At 41.8% G+C, this 20,618-nt stretch overlaps 1 protein-coding gene across 3 annotated transcripts; it reads left to right on the top strand.

The window, feature by feature from the left end:
* Window positions 1-914: 914 nt before the first annotated feature.
* rad54l (RAD54 like) lies at window positions 915-14,343 on the top strand. Of its 3 annotated transcripts, none has more exons than XM_026323776.1 (18): window positions 915-1,230; window positions 1,335-1,421; window positions 1,725-1,776; window positions 1,891-1,951; window positions 2,046-2,181; window positions 2,954-3,023; window positions 3,452-3,740; window positions 4,309-4,433; window positions 4,518-4,668; window positions 4,767-4,893; window positions 5,329-5,403; window positions 5,658-5,788; window positions 5,988-6,098; window positions 6,380-6,503; window positions 6,593-6,671; window positions 6,751-6,930; window positions 8,553-8,716; window positions 13,308-14,343. In XM_026323776.1, the coding sequence occupies exons 2-18, from the start codon at window positions 1,399-1,401 to the stop codon at window positions 13,504-13,506; spliced, it is 2,097 nt and encodes a 698-aa protein (XP_026179561.1). In that variant the 5' UTR covers window positions 915-1,230; window positions 1,335-1,398; the 3' UTR covers window positions 13,507-14,343. The 3 variants fall into 3 exon arrangements, with proteins under 3 accessions (XP_026179561.1, XP_026179560.1, XP_026179562.1); XM_026323775.1 differs by having other exon boundaries at window positions 1,666-1,776; XM_026323777.1 differs by having other exon boundaries at window positions 1,335-1,425; window positions 1,666-1,776.
* Window positions 14,344-20,618: the final 6,275 nt, after the last annotated feature.

Below are 20,618 nucleotides of genomic sequence, written 5' to 3'. Positions count from 1 at the left end.
CTCACACCGCTACCCCTATGGTTGCCAGTGGTAGGGTTTAGTTTGCAAAACAATCTGCAAACTAAACCCTAAAGAAAAGAAAAAGCGAAAACAGGACAGACGGTCCCAGCAGGTTAAACAAAGAGCTAGGATAACTCCAGCACAGGCACCAACAATGGCCTGCAGCATGTCCGGGTGAAAAAAAACAGGGGTGGGCAGCTATGAAAAAAACACCCACCCCTAACACACACACACGTAGGCCCCTGAGAGTGCGAATATATGTATGTGAGAGAGAGAATATATGTGTGTGAGAGAGAATACATGTGTGTGTGGGAGGGCCAAAATAAAATATGTCTTGTATGGCCGCTCATAGTTTCAAATATAAGTGACATGTTGAGGAGGACTATAGCCTATTTCTGGATGATATTGTATGTATTTTAAATATTCCTTTTTAATTATCATTTTACTAGTTATGTTGTGCTATGATCTGAACCCTAAGCTCATCTTAATTGTAACAGTGAATTATTGTAAGAGAGCAGTGTAGGAATGGCATGTTTATTGCTAATGTTAAAGGATTTCAGAAGGATTGAAATAAACAGAAATGTATAATGTAGGTTTCTATAACTTTCTTTCATACCTGGGGTTGAGTAAAAAGAATGCATAAACTTTCCTTAAACATACATGTATTCATAAAAAGTTTAGTATTCCAATTGTGCACAGACAGAACACCTACATCTAACTATAATAACCCTTACTCCATCAATAATAAATGCGCATAATCCGGGAGATCCCTCCCACACCAACCCTTCACAGTGATGGTGTTTCTTATATTTTAAAAACAACAATTCACTCACTGGATATCCGTTGTTTTCCAGCAGGCGCCACTCTACAGCAGTCACGCGGCGTCTCGTATGACCCTTTAGTTTTGCCGTATTGTTGTGCAACATTTAGCGCGAACTTTAATACCAGCGGTAATCTAAGTAAAGTCATACCGTATTTCCTAATATAACTCTTCCGTGGAATTAATAATCGTTTGTAGACTTTTCAAACTGTAGCGCTAGTTGGAAATAGGTACCTATTAAGTTAATGTCCTACAGTTAGTGTTGTATATCGTAACATACCGTTAGCAGCAACAGCAGAAATACACGTATTTGGTTTGGAAAAGAGGCAGTCAGAGGGGCTAGCGTTAGCTGTTTCTGCGTAACTAGGGTAAACGCTATCAACAGAAGTCACGAGGAATAAAAAAAAATGGTGAGCAAGCATATCTGTTTATCATTTAACTGTTATTTCCATGATGCCACACAATGTATTCAGGTGTTTAACTAATACTAATAAAACCATAATGTTAATCCCAGAGGAGGAGTCTTGCTCCTAGTCAGGTTGCTAAACGGAAGCAAGCAGGGGATTTCTGCACAGAAGATGGTGACTGCACAGATAGAGCTGTAAGTAAGTCAGCATGACTGTTCATGATTCAGAGCTTCTGCATTTTAAACCGTATTGTTTTGTGTGGAGATGGAAGAGACCTTTACGCAGTTGTGTTAACTCTCAAAGTGAATCTTTTAAGCCCTTATTTACTGCATGACGCTAAACAGACAAGGATACTGTATTGGTACAATTTAGTGAAAAAATAATGAATGAGAATCAATATTAGTAATAGCTGGTCTGGTTTGCAATGCTTTTTCACAGGAGAAAAGAAGAAAAAGTGATCATGAGATTAAAGAAAGCCATATTTCTCCCTTAAAAAGGCCTCTGACACAACTCAACAACCGGCCTCCATGTATGGATTGGGGCAAACATGTAAGTGTCTTTGTTTGCATAAATTGGGTGCTGTATGTGAACACGGCAATGGTTCCAATGTCTACTTACATTAAATGTCATGATTGGTTCACCTGTTTTAAATCTTTTCTACAGGAGGCATTAATTCGAAAGATCCTCTCCAAGCCATTTAAAGTTCCTATTCCAAATTACACAGGTAACATTTTTGTCATCTCCATGGCTTTGCTATCATGTTTTTTTACAATATGTAAATAAGTCCTTAAGCTACTGTTTTGATGAAACTCTCACAGCTTCACTGGGAATCAGGGCACTTGGTCTAAAGCATGCAGGAGTAAGGAAAGCACTTCATGATCCCTTTGCAGAAGATGCTTTGGTTCTATATGAGCCTCCAGCTCTGAGTCCTCATGACCTGATCAAGGCTGACAAGTAGGTTCAAAACACATAGAACCCTTACTACATTAAGTCATATTTGATCTCCAGTGAAAAGGCTTGGTTGTTAGGTAATGCTGCATGAGCCAGGTTTGTACATTAAATACTCCTAATAGAAGCAGATAAATGACAGAACTAGTACTTAATTGAAGATGTCCTCACTTGTGTGGAGATTTTACATAAATATATCCAAATCTGCAGTATATATTAATTACATTATTTACAATCTCAAACCCATCCTGAAAGCAGAATATTTATGTCAAGTTGACATTGACTTTTGTCTAGAAGTTTCCCTGGACTTAGAGATCTTTGCTTGACTTCCAGTTCATCTTAACTGCCACTGCCTTATGACATTTTGGAAAGTGGAAATTTCAAGTTTAAAGCACAAAGATTTCTCTAGCTAGGTAATAAACAAAACACTTAAAGCCTAATGAGTTAATAAATCTCTGTTTTACAAGTAGAAGGGTGCCCAAAATTTACATCACAATGGCTGTTTATTCATTTTATGCTTATGCAGTTAAAATCTGATTAACATTTGAAAAAAGTCAAATATTTTAATAGTGTTAAATATTCAGTCATTCTGAATGACTGAATGAAGTCATTCTGAATGACTGAATATGAGGGGAAATGAGGGGACAATATCACATACTGAGGGGGTTGGATTTTTTTCTTTTTCACATAATATGTCATTTGGCCAGGTGTGCCCAGACATTTGCAGGAGGTTTGTGATTAAAAAATCTGTAATAAAAATTGTCTTCGCCCTGTGTAGAGAAAAACTACCAGTCCATGTTGTTGTGGATCCAGTTTTAGGGAAAGTGCTCAGACCGCATCAGAGAGAGGTAAAAGAGTTTTTAAATTTTTTTTTACTAAAATTAATATGAAATTTCTATATTGTGTTTATCGTATCATTAGTCTTAAACTGTAACAATGTAGAATCTTTAATTAATTAAGGCAGGCTTACATCCTTCCTTTTTAGAAACCTAAAAACTGAACTCATTAGCCAGTTCATTATTAACCTGGAAGTCCAGCAGTTGGACAAAAGTTAAGTAAAGGTCCTCTTATAAGCTTTTTATATATAAGCTCTGTATAAGCTTCAATCCAATCTCCCAGTCTTCATCAGTGAGATGGGATGAGGACCAGCAGATACAATTATAGCTGGAGGAAAAGTGAGTTCAATTCAATTTTATTTGTATAGTGATAGATATAGAGTTGTGTACAATATATTTTTTTAACTTTTAAATTAAAAATGCACCTTTCCTTTCTTGAGGGAGTGAAGTTCCTGTGGGAATGCGTTACGGGCCGACGCATTTCAGGATCACATGGTTGCATCATGGCTGATGAGATGGGCCTGGGGAAGACTTTGCAGTGCATCACGCTTATGTGGACCTTGCTGCGCCAAAGCCCTGATGCTAAGCCAGAGATAGACAAGGCCATTGTAGTTTCACCTTCTAGTTTGGTTAGCAACTGGTACAATGAAGTAGGAAAGTGGCTGGGAGGACGTGTCTCACCACTGGCCATTGATGGAGGTTCAAAGGATGAGATCGATAGACAGCTAGGTAGTGTACCATCTGCTTTCAGTCTCATTATGATTCCTCACAGCAAAGTTCATGGAATCTGGTTGTATGATACATTATCATGGACCATAGTATCAGTTTACTTAACTGGGTTGCACTAGAGAGTGTGCAAAGGGGATAGGCCTGCACACAGACTTGATCTTATCAGATTCTTGCTTTAGTCAGTCAGAGCCCATTTCAGCATACACCATCATCAGGGCCAAACAGTAATAATGAGTTGAAAACCAGTACCAACATAGCACAGAACAGTGGCCTATTGAGTTGTACCCGTCACTGACAGCCACTGATACTAATGCATGATTACACATAGAGACAGAATCAAAGCAAAAGCAGCTCACAAAGATAATACATGAAACATTGTGCTTCTAGGTCACTGTGTTATATGTTTACTGATGGTGTTACTTGATTGCTTAAGTGTTCCTTTTTCACATTTTAAGTTTATTAAACCAAGAAGTCACCAACATTTCCTCTCAAGCTAAAGATATGTCTTACTGAAAATATTTGCACTTATTAATTATGCATTCTTTGGTTTGTTTTCTGTGATCACTAGTGAACTTTATTTCCCAGCATGGTTTGAGAGTACCATCCCCAATCCTTATCATTTCATACGAGACATTTAGACTGCACGCCGAAGTTCTGCACAAGGGCAAAATTGACCTTGTCATTTGTGATGAGGTATTTCATCTCATCTCATGCATTCCACTTCAGCTGTCAACGACTGGTAGCTCAATGGTGTAACATTGATATTTGTTGCTGCAGGGCCATCGACTGAAGAACTCTGACAACCAGACATATCTTGCCTTAAATGCCATTAGTGCCCAGAGGAGAGTGCTAATATCAGGCACTCCCATTCAGAATGACCTGCTGGAGTACTTCAGCCTGGTTCACTTTGTTAGTGCTGGGATTCTAGGTAGGCCATTCCACATACACAAAACAGCTAAAGCACATTTGAATTATTTCATTTCCTTGTATTAATCTCCTTTATTTGTTTATTCACCACAATGGCAGGTACAGCCCAGGAGTTTAAAAAGCGGTTTGAGATTCCCATCCTGAAGGGTAGAGATGCAGATGCCAGTGATAAAGACAGACAATGTGGAGAGGAGAAACTCAAGGAACTGATCAGCATTGTCAACAGGTGAGCTCTCATTCTTATTCCATTTTGAGTTTCTTATTTGTCATATTTTATTTTAATAGATTGTCTTTTTGTTTTTTTTGCCTTTACCTTGAGATGCATTCTCTGTATCCAACACTTGGAAGAGTTTGGGTTATAAGGGGCATTACTCCAAGTGTTCATGTGTGAGAATAAATGTACAGCAAATAATTTTAGTTAAACTATTGCTGGGTGATTAAAAAAATCTCAGTAATTTTAATAAAAACTATTTTGAATGTGTGTGTTCTGCATCTGTGTCATCTGACTAAAAGAATGTCAGAAAATAATTTTTATAAAAATTAATTTGTCGACCATTAGAGAGTTTGCTGTATTTTTTTATTTCTCTTTAAAGTTTAATGTTTCTCTATTCTCTAAGTCTTGATGTGCTTCTTTAGTATTTGTAATGTTCTGCCTCAACAGGTGTTTGATAAGGAGAACATCTGATATCTTGTCTAAGTATCTTCCTGTGAAAATTGAGCAGGTTGTGTGCTGCAGGTAGGTTGATTCAGTTGGTTTCTGGTTATAGGTTTTGTTTTAAAAGCTAAGATTGTGTCTTGTAAAAATTTTTGATGGTTTGCATTAAAATGGATTTTTGTTTTTGGAATTACAAAAGCTTTTTCTTGTCACATTTTTTCAGTTTACCAATTCAAGTCAAACTTTTCAATGCTATCTCAATTCAGACAGTATGTGAAGAAAGATATTTTATTTATACATGTAGAGACATAAGGAATGTGGCTTTTTCCCTGCAGGCTGACTTCTTTGCAGACAGAGCTCTATAAGTGCTTCCTGAGGCAGGCCAAACCCATTGAGAAATTACAAGAGGGCAAAATAAGTGTCTCCTCCCTGTCCTCCATCACATCTCTCAAGAAACTGTGCAATCGTAAGAGCTGAAACCTAATATACAACTCTCTTAAGCACCTGAAAACATTAGAGTGATAGAAAGACTATTTTAAGGTCAGATTAAGAAACCAAGTTTGAGGGATATTTAATCTTTTCTTTTATGGTCATATAATATTCCTTCACTTGTTTCGAATCATTTACCACTTGGCAATATTACTAACCACAGTTTTGTGTCCCAGACCCAGCACTCATTTATGAAAAGTGTGTGCAGAGTGAGGATGGTTTTGAAGGGGCCCTGGATCTGTTTCCACCTGGCCATTGCACTAAAGCTGTGGAACCTCAGCTCTCTGGTAAGAACATCCACAGGCTAGTACAGTTCAGGCAGTGTAAAAAATCCAGATATGCAGCATAACGACCCCTGCTCTGACTTTCTACCTCAGGTTATCTCAGTGTCATAATATTTTTGCTGGTTTAGGCTATTATTATCATTAGTCATTCATTGGTTTCCAGGCATTTTCATTTTTTCTATTTGTGTACAGCTCATTGAACTGTTTTGCCTCAGTGCTCTCACCTGGCTTGTTTCCAGCAGCAGTAGGCAACTGTTTCTAGTAAAAAATTAATTTTGTTCCAGGGAAAATGCTGGTTCTTGATTACATCCTGGCAATCACAAGGACTACAACTAGTGACAAGGTGGTGCTTATCTCTAATTACACTCAAACACTGGACCTCTTTGAAAAGCTGTGCAGATCTAGAAGGTGCTTTTGTGAAAATGTCATTTAATTGTCTCTATTTGCATTGTTTGTCAGCTAAAGTAGGTAACAACTGTGCTTTTGGGCTTTTACAGATACCTCTATGTTCGACTTGATGGCACAATGTCCATCAAGAAAAGAGCTAAGATTGTGGAAAGGTTCAACAGCCCCTCTGTAAGTTGGAAACTGTTTTTAACAACACTGTGAGCTGTGAAAGGCAGCTGAATGGCATCTGAACCAATCTGTTTCTCAGAACCCAGAGTTCATCTTTATGCTGAGCAGCAAGGCTGGTGGATGTGGTCTGAATCTAATTGGTGCTAATCGCTTGGTAATGTTTGATCCGGACTGGAACCCGGCCAATGATGAGCAGGCAATGGCACGGGTGTGGAGAGATGGCCAGAAGAAGACCTGCTACATCTACAGGCTGCTCTCTGTCAGTTGAACACAGGATGCATACATAATACCTCAATTTGATAATATATGTTTTAAATAATACACACCAATGTTTTCATATAATTATATTATTTTTTACATACCAATATAATATTTTTCTACACTGTTGAAGGGTGGCAACTGCTGGTCTGCAGTTTCTATATTTGACCTGTATGTTTGATCCAGGAGTCTTGGCTAATTATAGACCAATATCCAACATATCTTTTAAGTCTAAAATCCTTTAAAAAGCTGTTACTGAATAGCTATGTGACCCACTTACACAGGAATTAACTATTTGAAGATTTCCAATCACAATTTAGAGCACATCATCATAGTACAGAAACAGCACTGGTAAAAGTCACCAACGATCTTCTCTTAGCCTCAGATAATGAACTCATCTCTGTACTGCTAGACCTTAGTGCTGCATTTCACACTGTCGACCACAGCATCTTATTATAGAGCCTGGACAATATGAATGGGATCTACGGAATAGAGTTAAAGTGGTTCCAATCTTATTTATCGGACAGATTTCAGTTTGTTAATGTTCATGATGAACCTTCCACACACACAAAAGTTAGTTATGGAGTTCCACAAGGTTCTGTGCTAGGACCAATTTTCTTCACCTTATACACGCTTCCTCTAGGCAATGTTATTAGGGAGCACTCAATTAATTACCAGTGTTATGCCGATGACACTCAGCTATATCTATGAAACCTTATGACACAAATCGCTTAGCCAGACTTCTGGGCCTCCGGCACTAATGTGAAAAACCCTAGAGTTATATTTGAACAAGATATTTCTTTTAATTCATACATAAAACAAATGTCAAAAACTGCCTTTTTTTCACTTGCGCAATATTCCCAAAATTAGGAACATCCTGTCTCAAAATTATGCAGAAAAATTAGTCCATGCTTTTGTTACTTCCAGGCTAGATTACTGTAACTCATTAATATCAGGATGTCCCAGTAACTCCATAAAAAGCCTCCGGTTAAGCCAGGATGCTGCAGTCAGAGGTTTGGCAGGAAGAGAGACTACTACTTTTAAGGCTAGACTTAAAACCTTTGTTTTTGACAAATCTTATAGTTAGGGCTGGCTCAGGTGACCCTAAACTATCAGTTAGTTATGCTGTTGCCTAGACTGCCCAAGGACTCTCCATTGGTGAGCTCCCCTTCCCTCCCCTCTCCTCCCCCCTCACATCTATATGCCACCATTGAATGTCACCAACTTTGCTCTCTCTCTCTCTCCTGTAGTTGTGCTCTCACTCTCTCTGTCCACTCTCTGGACCTTCTGTAGTTATCCCTGGTCCTGGAGCTGTATATTGCTGATGTGCAGATACCAGCCACAAAGTGTTTACTTGTCTATTGTTGCTGTTCTTTTCACCCTACTCTATCCAATCACCCCAACTGTTCGAGGTAGATGGCCTCCCAAACTAAGCCTAGTTCTGCTGGAGGTTTCTTGTGTTAAAGGGAGTTTTCCTCTCCACTGTCACCAAGTGCTTGCTTATGAAGGATTTGTTGGGTCTTTGTTTTTTTTTTTTTTTGTTAAGTGCCTTGAGGTGATTGTATTGTGATTTGGTGGTATACAAATTAATTTAATTGAATTTAATTGTTTCTGGGCTGATAGACAGGGACAATTGAGGAGAAGATTCTGCAGCGGCAGGCCCATAAGAAGGCCCTTAGCAGCTGTGTGGTGGACGAGGAGCAGGATGTGGAGCGGCACTTCTCTTTGGGTGAACTCCGTGAACTCTTCACTCTCAATGAGGAGACCACGAGTGACACACATGACAAGTGAGAGACAGATGTTGTTTATGCTGCCCACTCTACTAAATCTACTGTTATTCTACTGCTCCGTATTCACAAAGCTTCCTAAGCCTAAAAGTTGCTCATAGTGACGAAATTCTAAGAAAATTATTAGAATTTTGAGACTTTCTTAGAATTTCCTCTTAAATTTAGGACTGAATCTTAGTAAAGATATTTTAGCCCTAAAAACAGCTCCTAAGGTAAAAATTGTTAAGAGTAGTGACGAAGACTTTTAAGAGGCTTAAGAGTTTAAGAGGACAAAATGGTGGAAAGAAGAAATTTTCTCCAAACACTGAACGATCATAGGTTAATTAAACATTACAGATTGGATCGCGATGGGATAATGTTTGTGTCGAACTTATCAGAAAATGCGCTCAGATCTCCCATCCAACGTAGTAATGCCATATGCCAGAAATGAAAGTGATCACAACACTGAGGTATTTGGCAACTGGAAAAATGCATCACTGCAGTAGTGACGACTTGTGTCACATCAGTAGACTAATCATGCAAACTATTGAAGCACTTTCACAGCCTCATATAGTGACACAGAAATCTTCTGGTTTCCCAGTCTCTTCTGTTCAATTTGGTTTTCTTGTTCTTCTACTTCCTTCCATCTCTCTTGGAGTGTTGGCTACATGCCATCCAAAAGTGCAACTTAAACAGACTGTTGTGCAATCAAGTAAACTGGTAGAAGGTGAGCCAATTTGCTCTCATCAATCTCAAATGGATTACAAGTAATAAAATCTGTATGGTAAATAAATGTAAAGCACTTAAATATAGTAACTTCTTCTTTTCCTTTCGGCTGCTCCCTTCAGGGGTCGCCACAGCAAGTCATCCGCCTCCATTCAACCCTATCATCTGTATCCTCCACACCCACACCAACTATCCTCTAGGCCTCCTTCCTTGGCAGCTCTAACCTCAGCATCCTTTTACCAATGTATTCACTGTCCCTCCTCTGAACATGTCCAAACCATCTCAGTCTGGCTTCCCTGGCTTTTTCTCCAAAATATCTAACATGAGCTCTCCCTCTGATGTATTCCTGATCCTATCCATCCTCGTCACTCCCAGAGAGTACCTGAACATCTTCAGCTCTGCTACCTCCAGCTCTGCCTCCTGCCTTTTTCTCAGTGCCACTGTCTCTAAACCATACAACATTGCTGGTCTCACCACTGTCTTGTACACCTTTCCTTTCATTCTTGCTGACACTCTTTTGTCACACATTACACCTGACACTTTCCTCCACCTGTTCCAACCGGCTTGCACATGTCTCTTCACTTCTTTTCCACACTCTCCATTGCTCTGGACTGTTGACCCTAGGTACTTAAAATCCTCCACCTTCTTCACCTCTACTCCCTGTAACCTCACCGTTCTACTTGAATCCCTCTCATTTACACACATGTACTCTGTTTTACTGTGGCTAAGCTTCATTCCTCTCCTTTCCGGAGCAAACCTCCACCTCTCTAGATTTTCCTCCACCTGCTCCCTGCTCTCACTACAGATGACAATGTCATCTGCAAACATCATGGTCCATGGAGATTCCTGTCTAACCTCATCTGTCAGCCTGTCCATCACCACAGCAAACAAGAAGGGGCTCAAAGCCGATCCTTGGTGCAGTCCCACCTCCACCTTGAACTCCTCTGTCACCCCTAGAGCACACCTCACCACTGTCTTACAGCTCTCATACATGTCCTGCACCACTCGAACATACTTCTCTGCCACTCCAGACTTCCTCATACAAAACCACAGCTCCTCTCTCTGCAACCTGTCATACGCTTTTTCCAAATCTACAAAGACACAATGCAGCTCCTTCTGGCCTTCTCTATACTTCTCTATCAGCATTCTCAAAGCAAATATTGCACTTCTGACCTCAGTCTAGCCTCCACTATTCTTTAGCATAACTTCATTGTGTGACTCATCAGCTTTATTCCTCTGTAGTTTCCACAACTCTGCACGTCTCCCATGTTCTTAAAGATGGGCACCAATGCACTTCTCCTCCATTCCTCAGGCATCCTCTCACTTTCCAAAATCTTGTTAAGTAGCCCAGTCAAAAACTCTACTGCCACCTCTCCTAAACACTTCCATACCTTACTGAACACACTCCTGAACTTCCTCATTCCACCACCAAGTCTCCATATCTGCTTTTCACTTTCCAGATGACACACCTAGTACCCTCCTCCCTGATCACTTTAGCTGTAGCTGTCCAGTCATCTGGAAGAACCTCCTGACCTCCCAGAGCCTGTTTCAGCTCCTCCCTGAAAGCCACACAACACACTTCCTTTTTCAACTTCCACCACTTGATCCTCTGCTCTGTCCTTGTCCTCTTCATCTTCTTCACCACCAGAGTCATCTTACACACCACCATCCTATGCTGTCTGGCTACACTCTCCCCAGCCACTACTTTGCAGTCACTGATCTCTATCAGTTTGAAACATCTGCACAAGATGCAATCAACTTGTGTGCTCTTGCCTCCACTCTTATATGTCACCCTATGCTCCTCCCTTTTCTGGAAAAATGTGTTCACTACAGCCATTTCCATCCTTTTTGCGAAGTCTAGCCCCATCTGTCCTTCTGCATTCCTGTCCTGCATACCAAACTTACCCATCACTTTCTCATCACCTTCGTTTCCCTCACCAACATGTCTGTTGAAGTCTTCCCCAATCACCACTCTCTCACCACTAGGGATACCCTGAATCACCTCATCCATCTCCCTCCAGAAATTCTCCTTCTCTTGTAACTCACATCCTACCTGTGGGGCATAACCGCTGACAACATTCAACATCACACCTTCAACTTCCAGCTTCAGACTCATCACCCTATCTGACACTCTCTTCACCTCCAGAACATTCCTAGCAAAATCCTCCTTCAGGATAACTTCTACTCCATTCCTCTTTCCATCCACACCATGATAAAACAGCTTGAACTCTGCTCCTAATCTATAAGCCTTGCTACCTTTCCACCTGGTCTCCTGCACACAAGATATCCACCTTTCTTCTCTCCATCATATCAGCCAACTCTCTAGTTTTCCCTGACAAAGTCCCTACATTCAAAGTCCCTACTCTAAGTCCTACACTCCTGCCCTTCCTCTTCTCTCTTTGCCTACGAAGACGCCTTCCTCCTCTCCTTCTTCGACCAACAGTAGTCCAATTTCCACTGGCACCCTGTAAGTCAACAGCATCAGTGGCGGTCACTGGTAACCCCGATCCGGTATGGAAGTCATATTTGTGACTCACATGTTTGATTTGGCTTATATTTTACGTGGGATGCCCTTCCTGACACAACCCTCTGCATTTACCGGGACTTGGGACCGGCACATGAAGACACTGGATTGTGCCCCCCTGTGATTGCTTTACTTAAATATAGTAACTACTGCGTGGAAATTGGTTGCTTCAAAAGTTTTCAACATTTGGCTGTTTTAATTAATTTTAAGATATTTAGCCTAACACAAACTTTGAATAAAGTAGCCTGTATTCATGATTAATAGGTTTCTTAATACAAACATTTTATTATTTCACTGTCCATTCTATTATGTATTCTTTTTTCACAAAGAGCACATTTTAACACCTTTACAAATAGTTTTTGGTCAACCAAAATGCAAGAACGACCGGTACTAACAGATTTGTTCTTGTAAAGAATGTGTGAGAGATTTGAACAAGTTTAACATTCACTAATTGTACATACAATTTTAAATCTGAACAAAATGACTGAGATGAGTATCTATAACTTACCTACTCTAGGCATTAGTGAGAAAGAACCAAAGAACTGTACAGTTAGCACCCTTATTTCTAAACTAAGAATCTCCTTGTGTACCTTTATTAAAAATGACAGAGTTTAGCCTCATTCTAATGGGATGTTTTTGGTAATAATTAAGATTGTCTTGTCACCCAGCTCTATCTTTTAATACTATCCACAGTGCTAAATTTCTTTATGCCTGCTGATGGGTGATTGTGAAACTTTTTTCCCTTTGATGACATTTTTCTAAATGAAATTTGCCCACATATGTATTGGAACAGATGGTTTTATATAGCCAGTTTAAGGGTGAGAGCGAAGCCATTGATATGATCTCACATGTGCATCTCATAACGAGGTGGTATCCACCAGGCTGAAACATGTTCTGCAAATTGGTGAATGTCACTTGGTGAATGTCACTTGGAATCCATGTACTAATACACTTCACAGGAAAAAGAAAGTGAAGTTTAGCATAAAATGTTCTTGCATGAGGCCCAATGGTTTATCATTATATTATATCTCACCTTATATTACATTTTCACCTTATATCACCTGTGACTAGCACTAGAAAAACATGGTTCTGAAGTCTGCATTAGGGCTCCAGCAGAAACCTGTGACCCTGGTTAAGGTATAAGCATGGATGGATTGATGGATGGAAGGAAGGAAGGAAGCAAGCAAGGAAGCCCGCATTAGTTCTTGCATACATTCTCATCAAGCATTATTTTATAAATATCAGTTGAAGCACACTTTACTGGTAGAGTTCTGGGCCTCAGTAGTTTTTGTTTTATCAAATATACAGTAATGAATGTTCATATGTAGATTTATGTACTTTTCCTTCTTCTTGTGGTGGTAGGTTTCGCTGTCGCCGCTGTGTGAATGGCAGACAAGTGCGGCCTCCTGCAGATATCTCTGACTGCACTAGTGACCTTTCCCAATGGAACCACTGTTTTGATAAGAAGGGTCTGAGCGACCAAGTGTTGAAAGCTTCCTGGGATGCTGCTGTCTCTTTTGTCTTCCACCAGCATTCTCATGAGAATCAGAAGGTCTTATAGATCGAGGAAGACAACAGACTTTATTATAATACAGAATGTATATTTTCATGTTTATTTATTTGTTGTATTTGTTGATTTCTTATTATTAAACAAAAAATAAAGGTGAATGAGTAGTTATATCTGCATTATGAATGCAGTAACATAAATCACTGCACCTACAGGAATGAGGAAGAAACATGTTAACACCAGTTACGGATTTGCTTGCTGTGACAAGTCCTTTTAATGTGTACTTTGATCTGTAGTGCAGTTAACACATGTACTCAGCTCACTTAACTGTGTGGCGACAGAAGGGTACTTTGGCCTGTGTTGCAGTAAGGCCTGATTTATTTGTCTGGACTCTGATTTTTGAGCCCACTGCTATCTGAATACAGCAGGATAAATATGTACTTTCCATTTCTGTATTTAAAAAGCCATGATGCACACAAACCCCAGAGGGTTCTCCATTGATAACATGCTTTGTGTTTCAAGCTCCAGCTCCTTCTCCCTTAACATGTTAAAGTGCCAATGACCAGCACAATGAACTCCACCTTACTTCTGTTGGTATATGTACTTGTCCTTGTTTTAGTTCAAAAATATCATAATGAAGGCATTTTTGTTCAATCCTTATAACAGAAGGCTGTTTGAGGTTTAAAGTTACAATTTGGTTTAGGTCAGATTAATGCATCCAAACACGTAACTGCTGCAGTTATGTGAGGGCTCTGATAAGGGGTAAGATAATGCATTATGTCAGTGATTTTCCTCACTGTTTCATATATCTGTGTTTGTCTGTAAGATCTCAAACTTTAAGGGCAGTCCATTTACCATCATTGGTGACAAAATAAACCTGGAATATTGAGACTTTCTTTGAGTTTATGCCATGCACTTGTGCAAACCACATTTCACAGCCTAACAGGTGTAAGAACAAATATAGCCACAAGCGGCGATGAACGGCCCTCGCCTCGAGCGAACCGCGTCCCCCAGCGAACCGTGTCCACGAACAAACCACGTCCCTAAGCGCCTCTCCCTGAACGGACCACCCCACCAAGGAGATCACACCCCCCAGTAGACCTTGACCTTCAGTAGACCCCCAGGGAGGTCTGTGCCAATTTTGGTACAGTTCTGTCAAAGTAAGTGCAAGTACATAGGGGGCGCTATTGCATCTATAGGGTCTGGTCCATTTGGCTTTTTGATGAGGATGCCCTGAAGGATGCTTGTGCCAAATTTGGTACAGATCTGACAAAGTAAGTGCAAGTACATAGGGGGCGCTATTGCATCTATAGGGTCTGGTCTATTTGGCTTTTTGATGAGGATGCCCTGAAGGATGCTTGTGCCAAATTTGGTACAGTTCTGACAAAGTAAGTGCAAGTACATAGGGGTGCTATTGCATCTATAGTGATTTTCTTAAGTCACATGGGTTCAGGCCAGTGGGCTCTACAATTCATCAATTGGTCCGATTGAAATCCGACCATGTGTTTGTGAGTTATCACAATTTCAAGATGGCAAAACATAGGTCAACTTCTGGGGTCCGGCAAAGGAAATCCGTAAAAGTTAGCAAAACAATTTGGATAACTTTAGCTGCCCCACATGTCTAGATGATGCTGACCAAGAATCAGCTCATTCGGTCAAAAGTCCTAGGACGAGTTCGCTCAAGTACAAGGTGTGCAAAAACTGGACATTTTGCAAAATTCCCATTGGAAATGAATGGCGAGATTTGGTCATCGCCAAGGCAACAGCCTTTAAAATAGGGCTTGGGTCCGATTGGCTTTTATGATCAGGATGCCCTAAAGGATGTCTGTGCCAAATTTGGTACAATTCTGACAAAGTAAATGTTTTGGTTTGAATGGCAATTTTCAAATCGTTATACAGGGGGCGGTATTGGGCCTATTTTGATGTCGTTTAATCATATGGGTTCAGAGCGGCAGGGACTACAATTCATCAATTGGTCCGATTCAAATCCGACCATGCGTGTGAGAGTTATTACAAGTTGAAGAAATGGTGGCGAGCCAAAAATCGTACGTCAGCTGGACGGTGGCTGGACGAAAACCGTGAAAGTGAGCGAAAAAATTTGGATAACTTTTGTAGCCCCATGGGTCTAGGTAATGCTGACCAAAAATGAGCTCAATCGGTCAAAAGCCCTAGGACAAGTTCGAAAGAATGCGAGGGCAGCAAAAAATGGTGAACTCAATGACCTTTAAATAAACTCCAGGCTGGTGGACATCCTGTTGGTTATACGACCTTGACATGATAAGCTTTTTTGCTTGCCTCGAAAGGAAGAAGAGGCGTGCCGAGTTTGGTAAGTGTGGGATGAAAAAAATGTGGGTCGGCCTCCCATAGGCCCAATGTATTTCGACTTTTCTCGGGGGCGCTGTAGAGCCATTGTTTTGAGGCTGTGTGTGAAAACTTTAAAAAACAAAATTTTTTCACGATTCTGACTTGGGTGCAAATTTTCATGAGTTTTCGAATATGTTCAGGGGGTCAAATTAAGGGTTCTTACGCAGAAGAAGAAAAAGATTCGTAAATATAGCCGCAAGCGGCGATGATCGGCCCTCGCCTCGAGCAGACCGCCTCCCCCGGCCCGCCGCCCCCGCGAGCGAACCGCGTCCCCCACCAAACCGCTTCCACGAACGAACCACCTCCCCAAGCGAACGGCCTCCCCAAACGACACGCCTCCACAAGCGCCCCCGTCCTCCGAATCGACCATCCCCCAAGAACCGGCGGCCCCCCCAAAACCCCTCCCCCGAGGAGACCGCACCTCCCCAAGTAGACCACGTCATTCAGCGGACCCCCACGGAGGTCTGTGCCAAATTCGGTACAGTTCTGAGAAAGTAAGTGCAAGAACATAGGGGGCGCCATCCACCCCCCCCCCACACCGCCCCAAGTAGACCATGTCCTCTCCTGGAGCCCCACGGAGGTCTGTGCCAAATTTGATACAGTTCTGACAAAGTAAGTGCAACTGCATAGGGGGCGCTATCCGCCCCCCCCACACCCCCCCAAGTAGACCACGTCCTTCACTGGACCCCCACGGAGGTCTGTGCCAAATCTGGTACCGTTCTGACAAAATCTGGACATTTTGCAAAATTCCCATAGGAAACGAATGGCGAGATCCGGTCATCGCCAAGGCAACCACATGCAAATTAGGGCATGGGTCCGATCGGCTTTTATGATCAGGACGCCCTAAAGGATGTGTGTGCCAAATCTGGTACAATTTTGACAAAGTAAATGCTTTGGTTTGAATGGCAATTTTCAAATCGTTATACAGGGGGCGCTATATGGCCTATTTGGATTTAGTTTAATCAGATGGGTCCAGGGCAGCAGGGACTGCAATTCATCAATTGGTCCGATTCCAATCCGACAATGCGTGTGAGAGTTATTACAAGTTGAAGAAACGGCGGCGAGCCAAAAGCCTAGGCCAAATTGCCGCGCCCGCCAAAGGAAAACCGTAATACTTATTCAAAGAATTTGGATAACTTTTGCAGCCCCATGGGTCTAGGTGACACTGGCCAAAAATGAGCTCGATCGGTCAAAAGCCCAAGGAGGAGTTCGAAAGAATACGAGGTGAGCAAAATCAACGAACTCAATGACCTCGAGATAAACCCCCAGCTGGTGGACTTCCTGTCGGTCACACGACCGGGACACAATAAGCTTTTTTGCCTGGCCTGACATGAAGAAGATGTGTGCCAGGTTTTGCGACTGTACGATGAAAAAAGTGTCACATGACCTCCCATAGGCCCAATGTATCTCGACCTCTGTCGGGGGCGCCGCAGAGCCATTCTTTTGAGGTCGTTTATGAAACCCATAAAATATCAAATTGTGACGCGATTCTGAGGGGGGTGCAAATTTTGGTGAGTTTTCACACACGTTCAGGGGGTCAAATAAGGCTGTAAACGCTTCTTCATCCCTTGCCCATTGAGCGATTATAATAGTCCCTGCGCTGGGACCTCGGTCCTTGCTCGGGCCTAATAATAATACGAATATTCCTAACGATTTCCAGGCCCACGGCCACCTGTCAATCATAATATATATATTTTCGGAAAGGTCTTGCGCAGTCCCAGGTCATGGTGGGGTGTGGGTAAGTCGTCCATGCTACCTGGGGGGACCCCTTGCAGTTTTGTACTCCTGGCTCACTGAGCGATCACAATAGGCCCTTGCCAGCACTGTCAGTGCGCTCGGGCCTAATTACAAAACCAACCAACTTAGGAGTGTGGGTCTAATGACTATCACCCTATTTACATAGTTCACCTAATGAGGCTATTTGGACTTGGGGTGGAATGAAACCAATCTGAAGGATAAATTTGAGATTCCATACTAGCTTTCTCTTAAGATGGATGAAGCTACTTCGATGGGTAGTGAAATGTTTAAACCTAAAAACTAGAAGTCCAGTTGCCATGACTCAACCTCTAGATAATTACTGTGATATTACCCTGCTCAGTTTGTGTAAAAACCAAATCTACACCAACACTTTTTCACACCACTGTATTTGACATACACAAAGAAATTAAACATGGACTTCTGGTGACACCATCCTTTTTTTTGGTCACATAAACGAAGCTCTGTCAGACGACATCTAAGAATAGTGACAACTCAAAATAGCAGGGATATTCAACCCAGAAAAGATTACATAACAGCTAGATAAAATGAGTTCCTCCTCGATATATAAGGCACCCAACAAACAGGGGACTTTGGAAGAAACTGATAAAGACCTATTGCATAAAGTCCTAAAGCTGCCACTTGAAAGAGACATTAAAGAGTTAAAATCCTGGAACATTTAGTAATTTTGATCAGAACTAAAGTTGATCAACAGATTTAAGGAAAAATGTTGAAAGAAAATATTTATCTGATATATTTTTACAGCAGATTAATGCAACCACAAGGGGGCACAATCCATTGCCTTCATGTGCCGGTCCCAAGTCCCAGCAAATTCAGAGGGTTGTGTCAGGAAGGGCATCCAACTGTTAGAATTCACCGAGGTTGTTCTGAGCTCACAATACTGACACGAGTGAGGTAGAGAACAAATACAATTTATTGAAATTAATGAAGGATGGATCTGGTGGAAGGTCTGGGAATAACACCAACGGGATCCAAAATGAAGCAGACAGTCAGTTAATTCTGAGCATCGTATGAACGGAGAATAAGTGTGTGTTTTACTAATTACCTAGACTGCTCCTAGTTTTCTTGGGAGTTAGCAGAATCCAGTGTGGCAGGAACTAAGGCAATCAGAGACACGGGTGCATGGGGAAAACTAAATACTCCTTCACTGCCTTTAGATGGAGTCTTCTTATTTTAGGGTTCTTCGTCGCGACGATCCAGGAAGTTCCCTTATTGTCCTTGATTCCTACTGATAGAAAAACTCAAACTCTTTTAGGTCCGAACAGAAAAAGCTTCCTCACACTCCAGAAAGCAACTCCACCGTCAAAAGTCACATTGATTGTCAGTTACAAACTTAGGTTCATCAATACCAGTTATTTGTGGAAGCGCTTAAGAGCTAGATCTCCTCTTCCGTGTTCACTCAGGGGAAGACTTGATATTCGGTTACTTATCTCCTTCTCCAGTCAGGTAAAGGGATCCAGAGGTTCGCCGTAGTGATCCGTACGAACCCAGGCGAGGCAGTTCCTCTTCGTTTACACGGTACACACAAGTCAAAGGCAAACCTCCAGAAGACAATGAAGTAGCAGTTAAGTGTCCACACGAGGTTTAACCACAATCTGGCAAGGAGCACTGTGTCCTGATCTGCTTTAAAAGCTGCAGCGGGCAGGTGCAGTGAATCAAACTAATTGCTCCAGAATAGTAGACAGTCTAAGTCAGCAGGGGGCAGTGTTGGGCAAGCCACCTCCCGGAATCCTGACACCAACGTAAAGTTTAAGCCAAATCAAACATGCGAGTCACAAATATGACTTCCATACCAGATTGGTTGTGGCATGGGTTAACAACGACCGCCACCGATGCTGTTGACTTACAGGGTGCCAGTGGAAATTGAACTACTGTTGGTCGAAGAAGGAGAGGAGGAAGGTGTCTTCGTAGGCAAAGAGAGAAGAGGAAGGGCAGGAGTGTAGGACTTAGAGTAGGGACTTTGTCAGGGAAAACTAGAGAGTTGGCTGATATGATGGAGAGAAGAAAGGTGGATATCTTGTGTGTTCAGGAGACCAGGTGGAAATGTAGCAAGGCTTATAAATTAGGAGCAGGGTTCAAGCTGTTTTATCATGGTGTGGCTGGAAAGAGGAATGGAATAGGAGTTATCCTATTTTGCTAGGAATGTTCTGGAGGTGAAGAGAGTGTCAGATAGGGTGATGAGTCTGAAGCTGGAAGTTGAAGGTGTGATGTTGAATGTTGTCAGTGGTTATGCCCCACAGGTAGAATGTGAGTTAGAAGAGAAGGAGAATTTCTGGATGGAGATGGATGAGGTGATTCAGGGTATCCCTAGTGGTGAGAGAGTGGTGATTGGGGCAGACTTCAACGGACATGTTGGTGAGGGAAACGAAGGTGATGAGAAAGTGATGGGTAAGTTTGGTATGCAGGACAGGAATGCAGAAGGACAGATGGGGCTAGACTTAGCAAAAAGGATGGAAATAAGAGTGGAGGCAAGAGCACACAAGTTGATTGCATCTTGTGCAGATGTTTCAAACTGATAGAGATCAGTGACTGCAAAGTAGTGGCTGGGGAGAATGTAGCCAGACAGTATAGGATGGTGGTGTGTAAGATGACTCTGGTGGTGAAGAAGATGAAGAGGACAAGGACAGAGCAGAGGACCAAGTGGTGGAAGTTGAAAAAGGAAGAGTGTTGTGTGGCTTTCAGGGAGGAGCTGAAACAGGCTCTGGGAGGTCAGGAGGTTCTTCCAGATGACTGGACAGCTACAGCTAAAGTGATCAGGGAGACAAGTAAGAGGGTACTTTGTGTGTCATCTGGAAAGAGGAAAGCAGATAAGGAGACTTGGTGGTGGAATGAGAAAGTTCAGGAATGTGTTAAGAGGAAAATGTTAGCTAAGAACAAGTGGGATACTGAGAGGACAGAAGAGAACAGACAGGAGTACAGGGAGATGCAGCGTAAAGTGAAAGTAGAGGTGGCAAAGGCCAAACAAAGGGCATGTGAGGATTTGTGTGATAGGTTGGACACTAAGGAGGGAGAAGTGGATTTGTACA

The sequence above is a fragment of the Mastacembelus armatus genome, chromosome 4 (assembly GCF_900324485.2).
Source record: "Mastacembelus armatus chromosome 4, fMasArm1.2, whole genome shotgun sequence".
Lineage (NCBI taxonomy): Eukaryota > Metazoa > Chordata > Actinopteri > Synbranchiformes > Mastacembelidae > Mastacembelus > Mastacembelus armatus.
The sequence above is the reverse complement of the archived record's forward strand: the minus strand, read 5'-3'. Positions and strand labels throughout refer to the sequence as shown.